At 40.4% G+C, this 16,643-nt stretch overlaps 1 protein-coding gene across 1 annotated transcript in view; it reads right to left on the bottom strand.

Annotated features, from left to right (window-relative positions):
- Positions 1 to 332: 332 nt before the first annotated feature.
- Positions 333 to 16,643, bottom strand: part of LOC128126981 (uncharacterized) — a 30,748-nt gene continuing 14,437 nt past the window's right edge. Inside the window, exons 6-8 of the mRNA XM_052765154.1 lie at positions 6,906 to 6,995; positions 753 to 988; positions 333 to 383 (exon numbers count right to left, since the gene is read on the bottom strand). Of these exons, the coding sequence (XP_052621114.1) occupies positions 333 to 383; positions 753 to 988; positions 6,906 to 6,995 (377 nt within the window). The remainder of the gene's footprint in view (positions 384 to 752; positions 989 to 6,905; positions 6,996 to 16,643) is intronic.

The raw sequence follows: 16,643 nt of genomic DNA, 5'->3' as shown, positions 1-16,643 counted from the left end.
TGCCATAATTCCAGTTTAATCCCAATATGTTTCCATAAAATAACCCCGAAACATCAAATGAACTCGCGGAGGATGATGATGATGATGGGGAGAAGGAGGAGAACTAGAATGGTAATGACAACAATGTTTGTTAAAAACATGTTTTTTTTTGTTATTTTGTTTGATGATGTTGATGATGGTGGTGATGATGATGAGGAGGAGAACTAGAATGGTAATGACAACAATGTTTGTTAAAAACTTGCTTTTTTTGTTATGTAGTAGAATTTGAATGCTATGTTATGTTTATTAAGTGTTTTTGAATTTTAATGGTATGTTATCTTATGTTTATATTATTATGCAAATATCCCTTTTGGATTTGTTTTAGATGGTATATATAACAAAACCTGTGGAAAATATTAAAAAAATAAATAAAAGGCTATAGAGACGACATGTCGTCGGTATAGCTTTCCAACCGTAAAAACGGTTTTCACATTCCAAACGACATGTCGTCTGTATTGATCAACTTTTCTAAACGACAAGTCGTCTCTATAGCTCGTCCAAACGACAAGTCGTCTCTATAGCTCACACTTGTCCAAACGACAAGTCGTCTCTATAGGGTCACACTTTTACCGACGACAAGTCGTCTCTATAGGGTCCGACGACCCTTTGTAGACGACATGTCGTCTGGACTGACTATGCTATACCGATGACTCCTGTACTGACGACATTTTCGATTTTTACCGACGGACCTATACCGACGACTTTTTACATACCACATATGTTGGTATAGGCTTTAGAGACGACAAGCCGTCTGGAAAAAGTTCAAAATTGTCGTCTGCATAGTGTACGATCCTTGTAGTGAGCCTCTCACGTGAGTCATGGCTATAAGCTTGTTCCAATGCTTTCCAGATTTCGTGGGCTGTAACCAGGCCAAGGGTTTCGGCCATAGCTTCCTCAGATAATGAGGATTGGAGAATAAGAAGTGCCCTTTGATCAACCTCTTTCCAAGCTGTATAAACAAGATTGAGAGTAGTTTTACCTTCAACTGTAATGGTGACAGGAGGAGCGACAGAAGACCCATCAATATGTCCCAGGAGATTTTGATATGAAAGAAGCGGTTGGATTTGATTTTTTCCAGAGAAGGTAGTGTTGGTGATTTTAGTGTCACCATGTCATTTTAAGTAACTGGAACTAACATGTGAGCTAAGGGGCTTCATGATTTGTACTCTAATACATCTACGGAGTTGTGCGGAGTGCACACATATATAAGATCGAGTCAGAAGCCGGTTCGACGACTAGTCAGGGGTCCGGGGGCAGCGCCCCCGGGTCCGGGGTTTTCAAAGGAGCAGCGCCCCTTTGGCGGGGTCTAGGGGTAGCACCCCTAGCGGGGTCCAAGGGGCAGAGCCCCTAGCTGGGGTCCCGCTGAAATGACGAATATTCTTGAGTGTGATTATGGTAAAACTAACGAAACTCGTTAGTTTTTGGTAACCCTAATCCAGATTAATATTACTTGCTTCCAAAGCAAGTAATGACGACCCAACCCTAATGAAACCTTAATCGTGTTTAGTATATAAACAACTCTTCCTTTCCAGAAGACGAATATTCTTTAGCTCTCGTTTTTCCATCACACATTCACATAACCCTCTAGCATAATAGCTTACGTTTTCTGTGCCTAGAAACGTAGGTGCCCGCTTGGATTATCCTAGGCTGAATTTCTTGTAACCCAGACATAGGGTAGAAATATCAGTTCGGAAAGTGATATCACGATCCAAGCTGGTATCCAGATCTCCACCACAAACCCTAATTTTCCCAACAGGTAGTTGGATGATGATAGCTTAATAGTAAGAAGGTGAAGAATTGTTGAGAGAGACATTATGTCAAAACGAAGAAGCCATAGCAAAATAAGAATCGATGGAAAAAAAAGGAGGGGGTAATCGACAAGATTAGGTTAACTAGGCTGATACCATGTTAATTAATATTTTCCACACTTTGTGGCTGCTGTTTATTCATGTATATATATAATATATCGGTACATAAGTTATAGATAAGGATTACATAGGTTTACAAATATTTAAACTTTATACAAGATAAGATCTATTTAATGGGAAAAATAAAAGTTGTAATTCTTAAATATTAATTATAAATTAAATTTTGTAATATTTTATTGAACTTTGTAGAGTTCATTATAGGAAAAAATGGTAGAGTTGTATGGATTGTAAAAAGATGATGTGACAGTCCATTGAACTTTATGAAATTGAATGATTTTTAAGATGACATTCTAATGCAGTTAAAAAGATTTTTATGTATCTATATAGCTATTCTGCAAATTTAGCGAATAGGTGGAGCAGCAGGATTATATGCATGCATGGAAATATATCTATGTTGTTTTTCTAGCAGATGAGCAAGCAAAACTATAGAGGATAACATAAGTAACATGAAAAGAATGAGGGCTAGCCTCATATAACAAAGCCCCTTCTAATTTTTACCACGTCACTTGATGTAGTAAAATGCTGGATATGGAGTCCGGAGTCAAACCTAAAAAACCCATGTTTGGAAAGGAGTTTGAATCAAACCTAAAATTAAAATAACATTTGGTTTTTACTTATGGTAATTGAGTTTGATTCTGTCTTACTTTTGATTTTGATCTTAATTGGTTTGATTTTTGGATTAACTTTGATTAAATTCGGTTTGATTTTTAAGGTTTAAGATCAACAAGATGCATGAATCGAGTAGATTTTAGAGTTAATTAATTTATAGTTGAAGAAGATGAAGATGAAGGCAAAATAAGTTATCCAAGCAAGGAAATAGACATGAAATGAAACTGCTTATTAGTAATAATAATATATATGCGACAAATCAAATATTTGGACGAAAGAAAACCATGACTTTTGACATACTGTAAAGGACGCAAATTGTTATTTACGCTAGCTATAAATATGTTTATAAAATGGAAACCCCTCCTAATCAACTTTTCGTCGGATTAATCATTAATCTAATCGTATAAAATTCTTTATATAGCAAATTAAGATCTAGTGTAGCTTACAACAAAAGCAATTGGAGGATTATGGGTAAACTATTTATGCATCTATGCATATATAGTTGAAGGATGCATAGAAGAAAAAAGATAGTGGTGGTGGGGATGCGACTTGTAAATAGTTGAATAATGTGTGGATCTCCGCCCTTCACTGTTTATCAACTGATATTCTTTTTGGGGTGCCTATTACGTCACATTCTTTGCCAACCCCACACCCTTGAACACCTGCCATATTTAATTTAATCTTATAATAAAAGCTTTTAGCCTAAAGTTTTCGGTGTCATCTGATTTTAATACTCTATATATTGTGGCTCTTAAATAAATTTTAGCTAGGACAAATACTTTGATGTGGTTCTTAAATAACTCACCCCGCTTTAATATGTAGAGTCAGGTTTTAGGACAAATCGAAGCATGATTAAAGAAAAAGAAGACATTATCTTATTAACTATATGCAAATTTAAAGCAAAATATCATCAGTTTTCTTAATGCTCTATGGGATTAATTCATTTGTACATCTCTCTTTTTCGGTACATGTTATCTTAGCCTAATCGGGCCTTTACATATAATGCATCAAATTAAGGTGGATTGCGTCTTCGCCTAATCGTGCCGTTGGAAGTCGGCACTTGAACATCAGCCCATACTAAAGATTAATGTTGCCATCAGAGTAGCTTTAATGCTATATACATTGAACATTGTGCAGTCGTTACTTGGGTTGTGCAGGAGATGCAGTTGCATGGGGCCGCTAATCATAAAGGGCCCGACTAAAAATTTCATTCGATATTATATTACCAAATAATTAATAAACAAAATTAAGGATACATCTATTAAAACATATTTGCATCCCACTACTCTTCTTTATATTTTATTAACAATAAAAAATAGGTTTGTTAAATATATTATTATTAATTAGAATTTATATACCAATATAAAAAAAATTGCATGATCATGTACATAATATATTGAATCTTGGATGATTTTTGAGGGTGAAACTTTAGTTTAATGGATATGTAAATTTTTAATATTGGTATCTAAATTAATATATATATATATATATATATATATATATATATATATATATATATATATATATATATATATATATATATATATATATATATGAAAGTTAGGAATAGTAAATTTCCTAAGTGTTTGACAAAATTGGTCCCTAAGGTTATGTATGTTTGTTCTTTTTTTTTTGTCACTTTTGGTCCTCCAACTTATGTTGGTTTTAAAAAACTACTTACAACATTGACCCTTCACCTTTATGCTTTTGTTCATAAACAACCCTTTCACTTTCGTTTGAATTTTCATAACCCTCGCATTTTATTACATATTATTAGTATTTAGTCTTTTGACAAAAATGGTCCCTCATTATTATTATTATTATTGTTAGACAAAATTATACGATTCGTCCCTGTGGTTTACCAGATTTAACACATTGAGGACAATGATGGAAACCGAAATCACTCTTTTACTCCTAATCCGATTTGTTTTTATTAATTTATATTTCTCTTTTTGGTTTTAAATTAATGTTTTATTTATTAGAAAATACCCACCCAATACCATAAAGCCACTCACCAATTGTCATCACCACCACCGCCAAAATTACATAAATGGTCCATATGGTTTACCCGTTGTCACAAATTCAGTCTCTACTACCTTAAAAGACCAAATTACCCTTACATTAACGGACAAAAACAACGGTCTATATTTTCCGGATTGGTTTTCCGGCCGCTACCATACATGGCAATAAAGTTCAATTTGTGAGACAATTTCTTTATTTTCCTCATTTGTTGCAAGAAATAATAATTTAGATTTTTTTTACTTATGTAATTAGATGACATTGTTTATCTTCCTTTACTAGATTATCTCAATGCAATTCAGCATGCTACTTTACTTTACAAAGCAATACCTTCCGACCCCGACAACGTCGGGGACTCTTTTCTAGTTATAATGATAATAATGATATACTTAAGAAACCTAGTTTTTATTGTCAATAAAATATGAAGAAGATTAATGGAATGCAAATATGTTTTAATTGATGTATCTTTAAGTTTGTTTTCTAATTATTTATTAATATAATATTAAAGAGAATTTTCAATTAGAGGCCCCATACAACTGTCTCACACACTCCAAGGCCGTCAATGGAACCACAATTTGTTTCTTTTAAAGGACTTGGATACCAATTATGATCCAACTCCTTTTATAAGTTTTCACTCTTGGTTCTTCCTGGATGGGTTCAAAGAGGTGGTTAAAAACTCATAGAATCAAACAAATAGAAAATCCATATAATGATATGTTAGACTTTTTAAGTAAAAACTCCAATTCCTTAAAAGGTAATTTGGATGCTTGGTATTTGGAACGAAAAAGGTAGAATATGAGAAAGAAATGATATTCAAAAGAATCTTAGTAAGATCAATACCTAATTATGCAGGTATTGCAATTAGGGCTGGCATGGAGTTGTATATTAATTCCATGAAGGAGTAGAAAGATATTGATCATATTGTAAATATGGACTTAGCGCAAAATGATAATGTACAATATGGGATCGAAGGCGACAAAAGAGATGGAAAAACGTAATTCATGGTATCATGGTCTAGGAGGAATGAATATAGAGCCTCAATGGGTAAACCATAAACCATAATCCGTAAATCATCAATTGTTGACCACTTCCCACCACCATTTGACTCAACACATTAGTCAAATCTAAGAGTTTTGATTCCAAATGTTGGGTGTTGCTAACTTCACCAACAACTTGTGGGGAACTTCTCTTCATGTCATTTTGAGGCCTAAATTTTCTTTGATTTTGAGAAATGGTACCAAAAAGTGATCTTATTTCTTGAGGTGTCTTGTAAATATGTCACCACCACTTGAAACATCAATCGTCCTCTAATCTTTCTCATTCATACCCTCATAAAATTGTTGAAGAAGTAATTGTCCAGGTATATTGTGTTAAGGACAACTTGTACACAAGTTGTTGAATCGCTCCCAAAAATCATGAAAAGTCTCATTCTCCCCTGGACGAATCCCTAACATGTCACTCCTTTGACTTAATATTCGAGAGGTGGAATATAAATTTCTATTGGAGGCTTTGAGTAACCCTTCCCATGTATGAATAGATGATGGTGGTAAGTTGAATAACCACTATCTAGCTTTATCTTCCAAGGTGAGTAGAAAGGCGGTTAACTTGAAATCATCCAATGTCACATGTCCAGGGCACATAGTAACACATATCATACGAAAAGACATCAAGTGCCTTTGATGGTCTTCTCTATCCAAATCATCACCAATGCAATCCAATAAAACAAGTGTAATAAAATTAACTAACTACAATTAAACTAAGGGGGAACGTAACGTCCCAAAATTTATAAGGTAAAAATTTCATTTTAGTTCAACCATAAACATCAAATCATTTCAATCATTCAAAAGTATAACAAAATAAAAATAGTTATTAGAGTACAATTTCTCAAAATCATATAGTGCGGAAACATGGGTGGATGCGCTGCGATCAAGTCGACCCCTTCCCTCTCGAACCAGGAGTACCTGAAAAACATTTTAAACATAAACCGTAAGCATGAAGCTTAATGAGTTCCCCAATATACCGCATACCATACATATCTGCCAGCTTAAGGATTTGTCGGGTCTATTTCACCCCCGAGTCTATTGCAACTCATGTGTCGGCCCAAGGCCGTACCAGGTCTATTTTACCCCCGAGTCTATTTCAACTCATATGTTATCATAAGGCTATATCGAGTCTATTTCACCCCTGGGTCTATTTCACCTCATATACATATAGCAAACATGCACATATGCATACATACATACACCATGAGTCATAAAGACTACAATCACATACATTCCTAGTGTCCTACAATATAGTGAGCAAACTCACCTGCATCACAAAGACGGATAACACTCAGCTCAAAATCGTGTCGACCATTGCTAATTGCTTTCCTGTCAAATGATGGGTGCTTAACACCCCCTGTCAATCCACATAAGGTAAACCATTAGTTAACCTTTTAAAACCAAAATTTGACCAAAAGTCAAAGTCAACAATCCTATGTCAACTTATCCATCCTCACATAATGACCAGTCCTTGCTCACGTCGTGAGATCTCACTCGGTCCGATTCCAACACATCCTGACTCAACTTAGTCAACTCGGACATAAAAAGTCACCGGAGCTGACCTCACGTCGTGAGAAGTCTCCTCTTATGTCGTGAGCTCTAAGAAGCTAATCTGAAAACAAGGTTTGTAACACCCTATTTCCAGATTGGATCGAATTTGGGCTTCAAGGAGTCAAAGGCCTGTTTTTTGGGTAAAACCAGGTCTCACGACGTGACCATTGAAGGGTTACGACGTAAGGATGAATCAATAAAGATTTTGATTTAAAACTGAGATTACGATGTGAGCTTTAAGAGCTCACGGTGTGAGGTTCGCTGCAGCCTAAGCCCACAATCTTTTAGGGTTTCCATGATATTTAAACCCCATAAACTTCATTTTAGGGTTCCATACCAGCCTTCTTCATCTCTAAACTCAGTAAAACCCTAACCCTAACCTCTCTTTGTGTTTCTTGAGCTTTTGGTGGAGTTTTGATGGTTTGAAGAGGAATAGATCACCATGGAAGCATAGTTGCAGCTTGGAAGCTTCATTTGCAACCTTTAGCTACACTTCTGGACGAATGTGAGTAATCAAGATCCAAGCTTTATGTTTCCTTGTTGCTATATCTAAGATTTAATATATATTCATCAAAGATCTTAAGAGTTGGAGTGTTAGGACTCCATAAAGTTAACAAATTTATAGGTCCTTAGGGTCCTTAGATGCTTATATGTCATAGATCTGAAGTTTGAATGATGTTGGAGTTCATGCATGAAAATTTATCCTCTTTTTCTCCATGAATGACCCATTTTGAGTTCATGTCTTGTATCGGACATACAAGACCTTGAAACATCGATTTTTATGACCCTATGAGTGTTAGGAAGCCTCATGGAAAAGATGGATTGGTGGCTTAACGGATTAACATGTTTTTGGATAAAAATGGCGTATAGACGGATCTCACGACGTGAGGAAGATGCATGTAACGTCGTGAGGGTTGCATGAATCGATTATCTTGTCCTGTAGTGGCTCACGAAGTGGGCCATAGATGGTCACATCGTGAGGGCTTGCTAGCCGTTGACTTTCATTGCCCGTTGACCGTTGACTTTTGACCAAGTTGGACTTTAGATCAAACTTGAGGATTTTGGGCTATTGATTGAGATTCTATTTGGTTCTGGTGTTAGTGGATTCGCGGGAGCAAGTAGTGCTAAAAAGGGGTCGTATCGTAGTGTTCATAGATCTTCGATTCAGGTAGGTTTCGCCTCATTGTACCATGGGTCGAAGGCAACAACGCTGACCCACTAGTCTTTGGTTATTTTTTAGTAGATGGATGCCATAAGGACTGTGTATGGTCACGTATGATAGACTGAGGACTCTTGATCTAGGTTATCTTACCTGTTCCTCGTTTGGTTGTGGTTCTAGGGTAGGATCATCTTCCCGGGTGGTTATCTCACCTCTGATTATGTACGGCCAAACATTTCTTAGATTGTTGCCACTTAGTATGAAACTGTGCTGTAGTGATATGTTAGATCTGTATTCTGGTATCAAGTATGCTGATAGGCTGTAGTGATCTGTCTGATCTGTATTTTGGTATCGAGTATGCTGATAGGTTGTAGTGATCTGTATTCTGGTATCGAGTATGCTGATAGGCTATAGTGATTTGTTGGATCTGTGTTCTGGTATCGAGTATCCTGATAGGCTGTAGTGATATGTTGCATCTGTATTCTAGTGTCGAGTATGCTGCTATGTTGTAGTGATCTGCTAGATCTATATTCCGATATTAAGTACGTTGTTATGTGGTAGTGATCTGATAGATCGGCATCCTGGTATGTAGGATGTGGCTATGATTTATTGTACTGTCGGATTGGTATGTTATTTGTACTTGCTAGTTATCATCGGGTGGAGTGCCCTAGGGACTGTTTATAGTTATGTAGGATAACCTGAGAACTCTTGGTCTAGGCTCTCTTGCCCGTTCCTCGTTTGGTCGTGGCTCTAGAGTAGGGTCATCTGTTCGGATGACTATCTTAGCTCTGGCTACTTATGGTTATGCATTTCATGGAGGTTAGCTAGTAGTAAGACTGTGTATTGTGAGAGGATTAGTTCATGGGAGTGAGCTGTATAATTGATGTTTGCCTATTTTATATGTCTGCTTGATCCTTGTTTGTTTGCATGTCGACATGTGGTGGTGGTGAGTTGAGGTGGAATAGTGTAGACTGAAGGCTAAGGAGACCCAGGGCGTCATGGATAAACTGTAGGCCTGAGAGGCGTAATAGTCAGGCCAAAGGCCATAGAACGGTACAGATAGGTTGAAGGCTCGGTGAGGTGTTCCAATCATGTTGAAGGTTCTATGAGTGTTCCAGATAGTCTGTAGACCGGTGTGACGTTCTATTCATGCTGAAGGTTCTGTGAGCGTTCCAGATAGTCTGTAGGCTGGTGCGACATTCCAGTCATGCTGAAGGTTTTGTGAGCGTTCTAGATAGTTTGTAGGCGAATGCGGCGTTCCAGTCAAGCTGAAGGCTCTATATGCATGCTGTTTGTTATTATGTTTATGTGGTGGTATTTTGGGGGAAACCCACTAAGCTGTAGTTTTACCCAACTGTTTATGGTTTCAGGTATCATCGGTGATTGGGGGAAGGCGAAGGCGGGACTGTACACACTCATCAGCAACATAGTAGATTTCGCGTTTTCTACAATACTCTGATTTTTAATAAATGAAATTTGAAATAAATGATTTTCTTAAATAATGGATTTAGGGATGTCAACGAGGGCAAACGGGACGGGGAGTGCATCCCCCGCCCCGCCCCCCAAATTTCCTAGTTCCCGCCCCCGCCCCCGCCTCCGAAATGTTCAGCCTTCATACCCCCGCCCTGAATCCCCTTTATTACCCCCGCCCCCGATTGATTTTAGGCTGCCTTTTTTTGGCTAAAAGAAGTTGTTGTTTACGCTAAAAGAAACTATTTTTTAGGTAACAAATAATTATTTATAGTAGAATTTTACATGTTAAAAATAAAAAAGTTATGACATCATAAAAACATTATACTAACAATTTAAAAACATGTTTTTTTTATTTTTATTTTTATTTTTATTTTTATTTTTATAAATGAATTTTGAAAGCTCAAAATCATGTTATAGTTTATTATATTTATATAATTAATATGTGTAATTTATTAACGGGGTCCCCATGGGGGTTTCGGGACGGGATTGCCTATCCCCGCCCCCGAAATTAAAACGGGGGTTAACCTTGTGTAACACCCAAATTTTCAAATAATTTTTCACATTTTAAAAACACACTTTCATTCATAATTGTTATAAAAATATCATTGTATCACATAACAATCCATAACATCACATCCCAAAATCATAATATCTAAAAACTCCTTGTGTGTGTACTGATCAAGCCGGCGCCTTCCCGCGATCCTCACTGGTACCTGAAACACATAACACAACACTGTAAGCATAAATGCTTAGTGAGTTCCCCAAAATACCACACACTACACATATTAGCCACTCGAGGCTATAAATCTGTTTGACCCTCTAGTCAATGTGTCTTAGTGGGACCCTCCAGTCCCATAACTCTGTGGACCCTCTGGCCCTAACTCTGTGGACCTTCCGATCCTAACTCTGTAACTCTGTAACATACATAACATGAATCACATAGAAATCTCATCATGAAAAAACATACAAATACTCTGTCACATAACTCTAATTTCCACTCTAGGTAAAGTATAGTGAGAAGACTCACCTCGGGTAACTCGGTAATCTCGAACTCTGTAAAAATCTGGTCTAGCCTCCGCCTAATCATATGAAATAAAAACTCTTAATCAATACATCTCTCAAGGCTAGACTATTCCCTCTCTTAGTACTCTCAGAAGGGTAAAAGACCATTTTACCCCTCTCATGGCTCAAAGACCCTAAAGTTGACCAAACCCTAAAAGTCAACAAAAGTCAACTCTCCGGGTTACGCTACGCGTACCAAACATGTACGCTGGGTGTACTTGGCGTCTTCACAGAAACGGGGTACGCGACCCCTTACTCCGCGCTTACTAGGATTATGCCCCGCGTAACTCCCAGTTTCAGACTCTTAAGCTCTTGAGGTCTTAAACAGTTAAGACACACGTCCAACTTCTAGATTTGACCATTTCTAAGCCTCTTAATCCATAAAGTTGGTGACTTTAAGCCTTTGCATGGCTGGACAAGTCACTGACACTCATAACATTCCATTTCCAACCCTAGAAAGCTCATAACTTAAGCATGATCCCATAACAACGACCAAGTTGGGATTTTTATGGCTCTATAACACAAATATCACTGAAATGGGACAGATCTAGGTCCATGGAGTCCATTGCACTCATAAAGTCTCCACCTTTGGGACTTTTAACCCTAGAAATGGTCCATACAACATCAAACCAAATAAATAGGAAAGTTTTGAACTTTATACCTCTAGATGAAGCTCCTTCCTCTGAAGATCTCAGATCCAAACTTGCACTTCAAGCCCTAGCCACCACAAGCTCATCTCCTTCTTCTTCACCAACACATCAAGGCACTTTTAGCTCCAAAACACTCACACTCAAGCTAAGGAAGATGGGAGGCTCTCTTAGGGTTTCACTCTCTGATATGGAGGCTGAGAAATGAGCCTTAGCATCCCTTATATAGTGCACAAAACAAATATTAGGGTTTGCATCTGGGCTTGCTACGCCCAGCGTAACCCTGGGTACGCCCAACGTACCCAGGCAATTCCGCGTCCAAAATAAGGGCATGAGTACGCGCAACGTACTCCCCAGTACACCCAGCGTACTCATTTGCTACAAGAACTCACTCAAAGGACTAATCTTGACAGCTTGACAAAAGGGAAGAGTTAAATAGCTTTACCTGAATTTCGGGATGTTACACCTTGCCCCCGACCCCGTCCCCGCCCCCAATTTTTTTTAAAAAATTTACCCCAAACGGGACGGAGCCCCACGGGAATTTTTGACATCCTTAAATGAATTAATAAATTGGGAATTTTTTACCTTAATAAAATGAAAAGTTTTGGTTGTTAGAGATGGGATGTTATAGGGTCATTCAACCCTCACGTCGTGAGACCCCATGTCTCACGTCGTGAGAACAGTCTAAAGCCAAAACTCTAATGTCATCAATTATTCCCTGGAGAACAATACGAGTACAATCAAATGTAACACCCAAAAATTTCGAACGAATTTAAACTTTCAAAACATGTCAAGTTCATCAAAACATTACAAATTTGTTTTCAAAATACATTTTTATCAAAGTATTCCCAGAAACATAAACATAGTCGGAGGAGCAGTACGATCATGCCTTCACCTTGCCGCGATCACCTGAGGTACCTGAAACAATGAATTGAAACTGTAAGCCCAAGAGCTTAGTGAATTACCCCTAAAATACCAATGCCATACGGATATAACCGTATTATATCATGTAAACATAGTAGCGAACAATACATCATGCGTAATGAGCCATCCGTCTGACTGGACCGAATCCCGGTCCTCAGTCTATCTGGATCGCTCTCTGAGCCCTCGGAACGTCTGGACCGCCCTCCTCGGGCCTTCAGCCTATCCGGACCGCTCGTTGGGCCTTCGACCTGACTAGATTTGCCCGGCCCGGGCCTGTAGTCTACCCGGTCCGCCTAGGGTGTCTTGGCCTACTGCACACAGCAGGACCTACCTCAACCCTTTCCCCAAACCAACAAACATGTGCACATAACATATAATCATCTACAATCCTCAACTAGACAAACAGTCTAACAGATCACATAGCATATCAATATCCTAACCTGGATTCCGATCTAACCAGTCACTAGCATAACATTACCTTATATCCCGGGTATCGACCTTAGCCGGGTCTCTAACACATACCATCCTAACTACCAGGATGCAAACATAGCAAAGCAATCACATAACAACAACTACTCGGATTTCCATCCGATAAGGGCCGGCCTTGGTGCCGTAGACCGTGTCGATATAGTGAGGATAACTCACCTTGCAACTGTCTTCTGAACTGGAAAACTCAACTCCCGGATCCAACATGAACTCCACCACCTACAGATACTTAACCCCTTTTTATAAATCTCCAAATTACCAGAATACCCTCAGAAGTCAACTGGTCAATGCTTGGGTCCAAGTCAAAGTCCATAGTCAAAGTCAACAGTCCATGTTGACTTGACTCGTCGAGTGCAGATCACCAACTCGTCGAGTCCTTCCTGAACTCGAGAAGTCGTGAAATCCTTGATTGGCTCGTCGAGTTCCTCTTTAACTCGCCGAGTTCATACGTGTCCAAGACTTTTAGGAGAAACCCTAGCCGACTCGTCGAGTTTAAGGCAATCTTTAACTGACTCGCCGAGTTGTTCATCCACTCATCGAGTTCAAGGCCATCTTCAACGGACTCGCCGAGTTGTTCATCCAACTCACCGAGTCCTTGCAGATCTTTATCCATGCAGATGATTTTTAAGCCATGGCAAGGTTCCAAATTACAGATCCAAGCTTCTAGGGCATGATTATCACGTAAAGTTGCAAACTTTACGTGCATGCAAGGCTTTAAGACTCTTAAATGGAAAAACTAAGCATGCAATGAAGTCTCACACTTGAAAGAAGGCTCCTGCTAGGCAAAGCTGATGACTTTATGGATCTAGAGGTCAAAGGGAGTCCAGATCTGAAGTTACAACTTCAGATCTTATCTTAAACATAGGGAGCCTTTCATAATACTCATCTAAAGGAGGTTGAAAGTGGGATGAGCTAAAGGAACAACTTAATACCTTCCAAAGAGTGACAACTGATGAATCTCTTAGCTCCCCACGAGTTCCTGGCCTTGATTTCCTTGTTTCCCCAAGTGTTTCCTTCTCCAAAGTTCTCCCTCCAAGCTTGAACATACCAAAGGAACACACACACAATTTAGGGTTTGAGAGTGACAAGGGGCAGTAAGGGGGAGGCTGGGGGAGGCCAATGATCCTTTAAATAGGGTGCCAAACCCCGAGGTTTAGGGTTTCATCCTCCAGCTCCTACTCGTCGAGTCCCTTATTGGACTCGGCGAGTAGGTCACTTAAACGTGCGACCCAACCCGTTGCTACTCGACAAGTAGGGCAACCAACTCATCGAGTAGCCTTGAAAACAAGAAAATTCTTATATAACATCGATACCTAAGAATTAGGGCGTTACAATTCTCCCCCACTTGAACTACACTTCGTCCTCGAAGTCTGCTGCGGTGAACAGTCCCGGATAATGCTCCAACATCTCTGCCTCTGGCTCCCACGTCCATTCGGACCCCTTCCGGTGCTCCCACTGTACCTTCACCAAAGGTATCTCCTTGTTCCTTAGAATCTTCATCTTTCTCTCTAGTACGGCCATGGGCCTCTCCACATAATTCAGGCGCTCATCGACCCGAATATCATCCAGCGATACCACCACCTCCTAATCCATGACGCACTTTCTCAGCTGCGAAACGTGGAAAGTGCTATGTATTCGACTAAGCTTCTCCGGCAGCTCTAGCTTGTAAGCCACCTTGCCAACCCTGGCAATGATCTTGAACGGCCCAATATATCGGGGACCCGATTTTCCCCTCTTCCTAAAACGGATCACGCCTTTCCAGGGCGAGACCTTCAGGAGTACCATGTCACCCACTTGAAATTCCAACTCAGATTGGCGTTTGTCTGCATAACTCTTCTGCCGACTCTGATCGGTCTGCAAACGCTGTCTAACCTGCTGGATCTTTTCGGTAGTCTGCAAGACTACCTCCGTACTACCCATCACTCTGTGTCCAACTTCACCCCAACAGACCGGGGTGCGACATCTCCGCCCGTACAACAGCTCGAATGGCGGGGCGCCAAGGCTAGAATGATAGTTGTTGTTGTAGGTGAACTCCGCAAGCGGTAGGTGAGAATCCCAACTCCCCCTCGAAATCAATGACACATGCCCTCAACATGTCTTCGAGGGTCTGAATAGTCCGCTCGCTTTGGTCGTCTGTCTGCGGGTGGAATGCTGTGCTGAAGTGCAACCGCGTGCCCAGCTCCTCGTGAAACTTTTTCCAGAAGCGGGAGGTAAACCTGACATCCCGATCAGAGACAATGGAGACAGGAATCCCATGGCGAGACACGATGTCGTGAACATATAATTCGGCCAATTTCTCGGCCGATGAGCTCTCCCGTATAGCCAAGAAGTGAGCGCTCTTGGTCAGTCGATTCACGACGACCCATATAGCATCAAACCCCCTTGCCATCCTCGACAACTTGGTAATAAAATCCATCATGATTTGTTCCCATTTCCACATGGGAATCTTTAGGGGCTGCAGCTTTCCATGCGGCCTCTGATGCTCGGCCTTGACCATCCTACATGTCAAGCACCCCTCGACGTACCAAGCGATCTCTTGCTTCATGCACGGCCACCAGTAACACAAACTCAAGTCTCAATACATCTTGGTGGTCCCCAGGTGAATAGAGAAATGAGACTTATGAGCCTCCTCCATAACCATCTGCCTAACTCCACCAGACATCGGAACCCAAACCCGACCGCATCGGGTCAATAGTCCCCGACTATCCTGTATGAACCAGGTATTCTCACCCCTGATTCTCTCTAGCTTCCAATTCTCCGGTCGCATGCCCTCTACCTAGGCATCTCTGATCAAGCTCACAAGCGGAGAATCCACTGCTATCCTCATACATACAGCGGGGGTGGAAGACCCAGCTGACTTGCGAATCAAAGCGTCCGCAACCACATTCGCATTATCGGGGTGGTAAAGGATCTCACAATCGTAATCCTTGACTACATCCAGCCACCTGCGCTGCCTCATGTTCAGGTTTAGCTGATCCATGATATGTCTCAAGCTCTTGTGATCCATGTAAATGGTACAGCGGACCCCATAGAGGTAATGTCTCCATATCTTGAGGGCGCACACCACCACCCCCAATTCCAAGTCATGCGTAGGGTATCTCGACTCATGCGGCTTCAGCTGCCGCGATGTGTAGGCTATCACTCGTCCTTTCTGCATGAGGACTGCCCCTAAACCTGTGATGGATGCATCACAGAACACCACAAAATCCTCAACTCCCTCCGGGACTGTCAATACTGGTGCCTCGCGCAAACACTGACGGAGGGTCTCAAACGCCCTCTGCTGCTCGGGACCCCACCGGAAATCCACCCCCTTCCTCGTCAGACGAGTGAGGGGCACTGCAATCTTGGAGAAATCCCGTATGAACCTCCGGTAGTACCCTGCCAATCTCAGGAAGCTCTTAATATCCGACGGAGATTTCAGAATCTCCCACTGCATAACCGCCTCGATTTTGGCCGGGTCGACCAAAATCCCCTCCTGGTTAACGAGATGTCCGAAGAACTGGACCTCTCGTAACCAAAACTCACACTTCGAGAACTTGGCGTACATCCGTTCCCGTCTCAGAACTCCCAACAACTCTCATAGATGCTCCTCATGCTGCTCTCGGGTCTTGGAATACACCAAGATATCATCTATAAATACTATGACCGAGCGATCAAGCATCGGTCTACAGACCCGATTCATCAGGTCCATGAACACTGTTGG

Source organism: Lactuca sativa, chromosome 1 (genome assembly GCF_002870075.4).
Source record: "Lactuca sativa cultivar Salinas chromosome 1, Lsat_Salinas_v11, whole genome shotgun sequence".
Classification (NCBI taxonomy): domain Eukaryota; kingdom Viridiplantae; phylum Streptophyta; class Magnoliopsida; order Asterales; family Asteraceae; genus Lactuca; species Lactuca sativa.
This window is presented reverse-complemented; position numbering and strand designations above follow the sequence as displayed.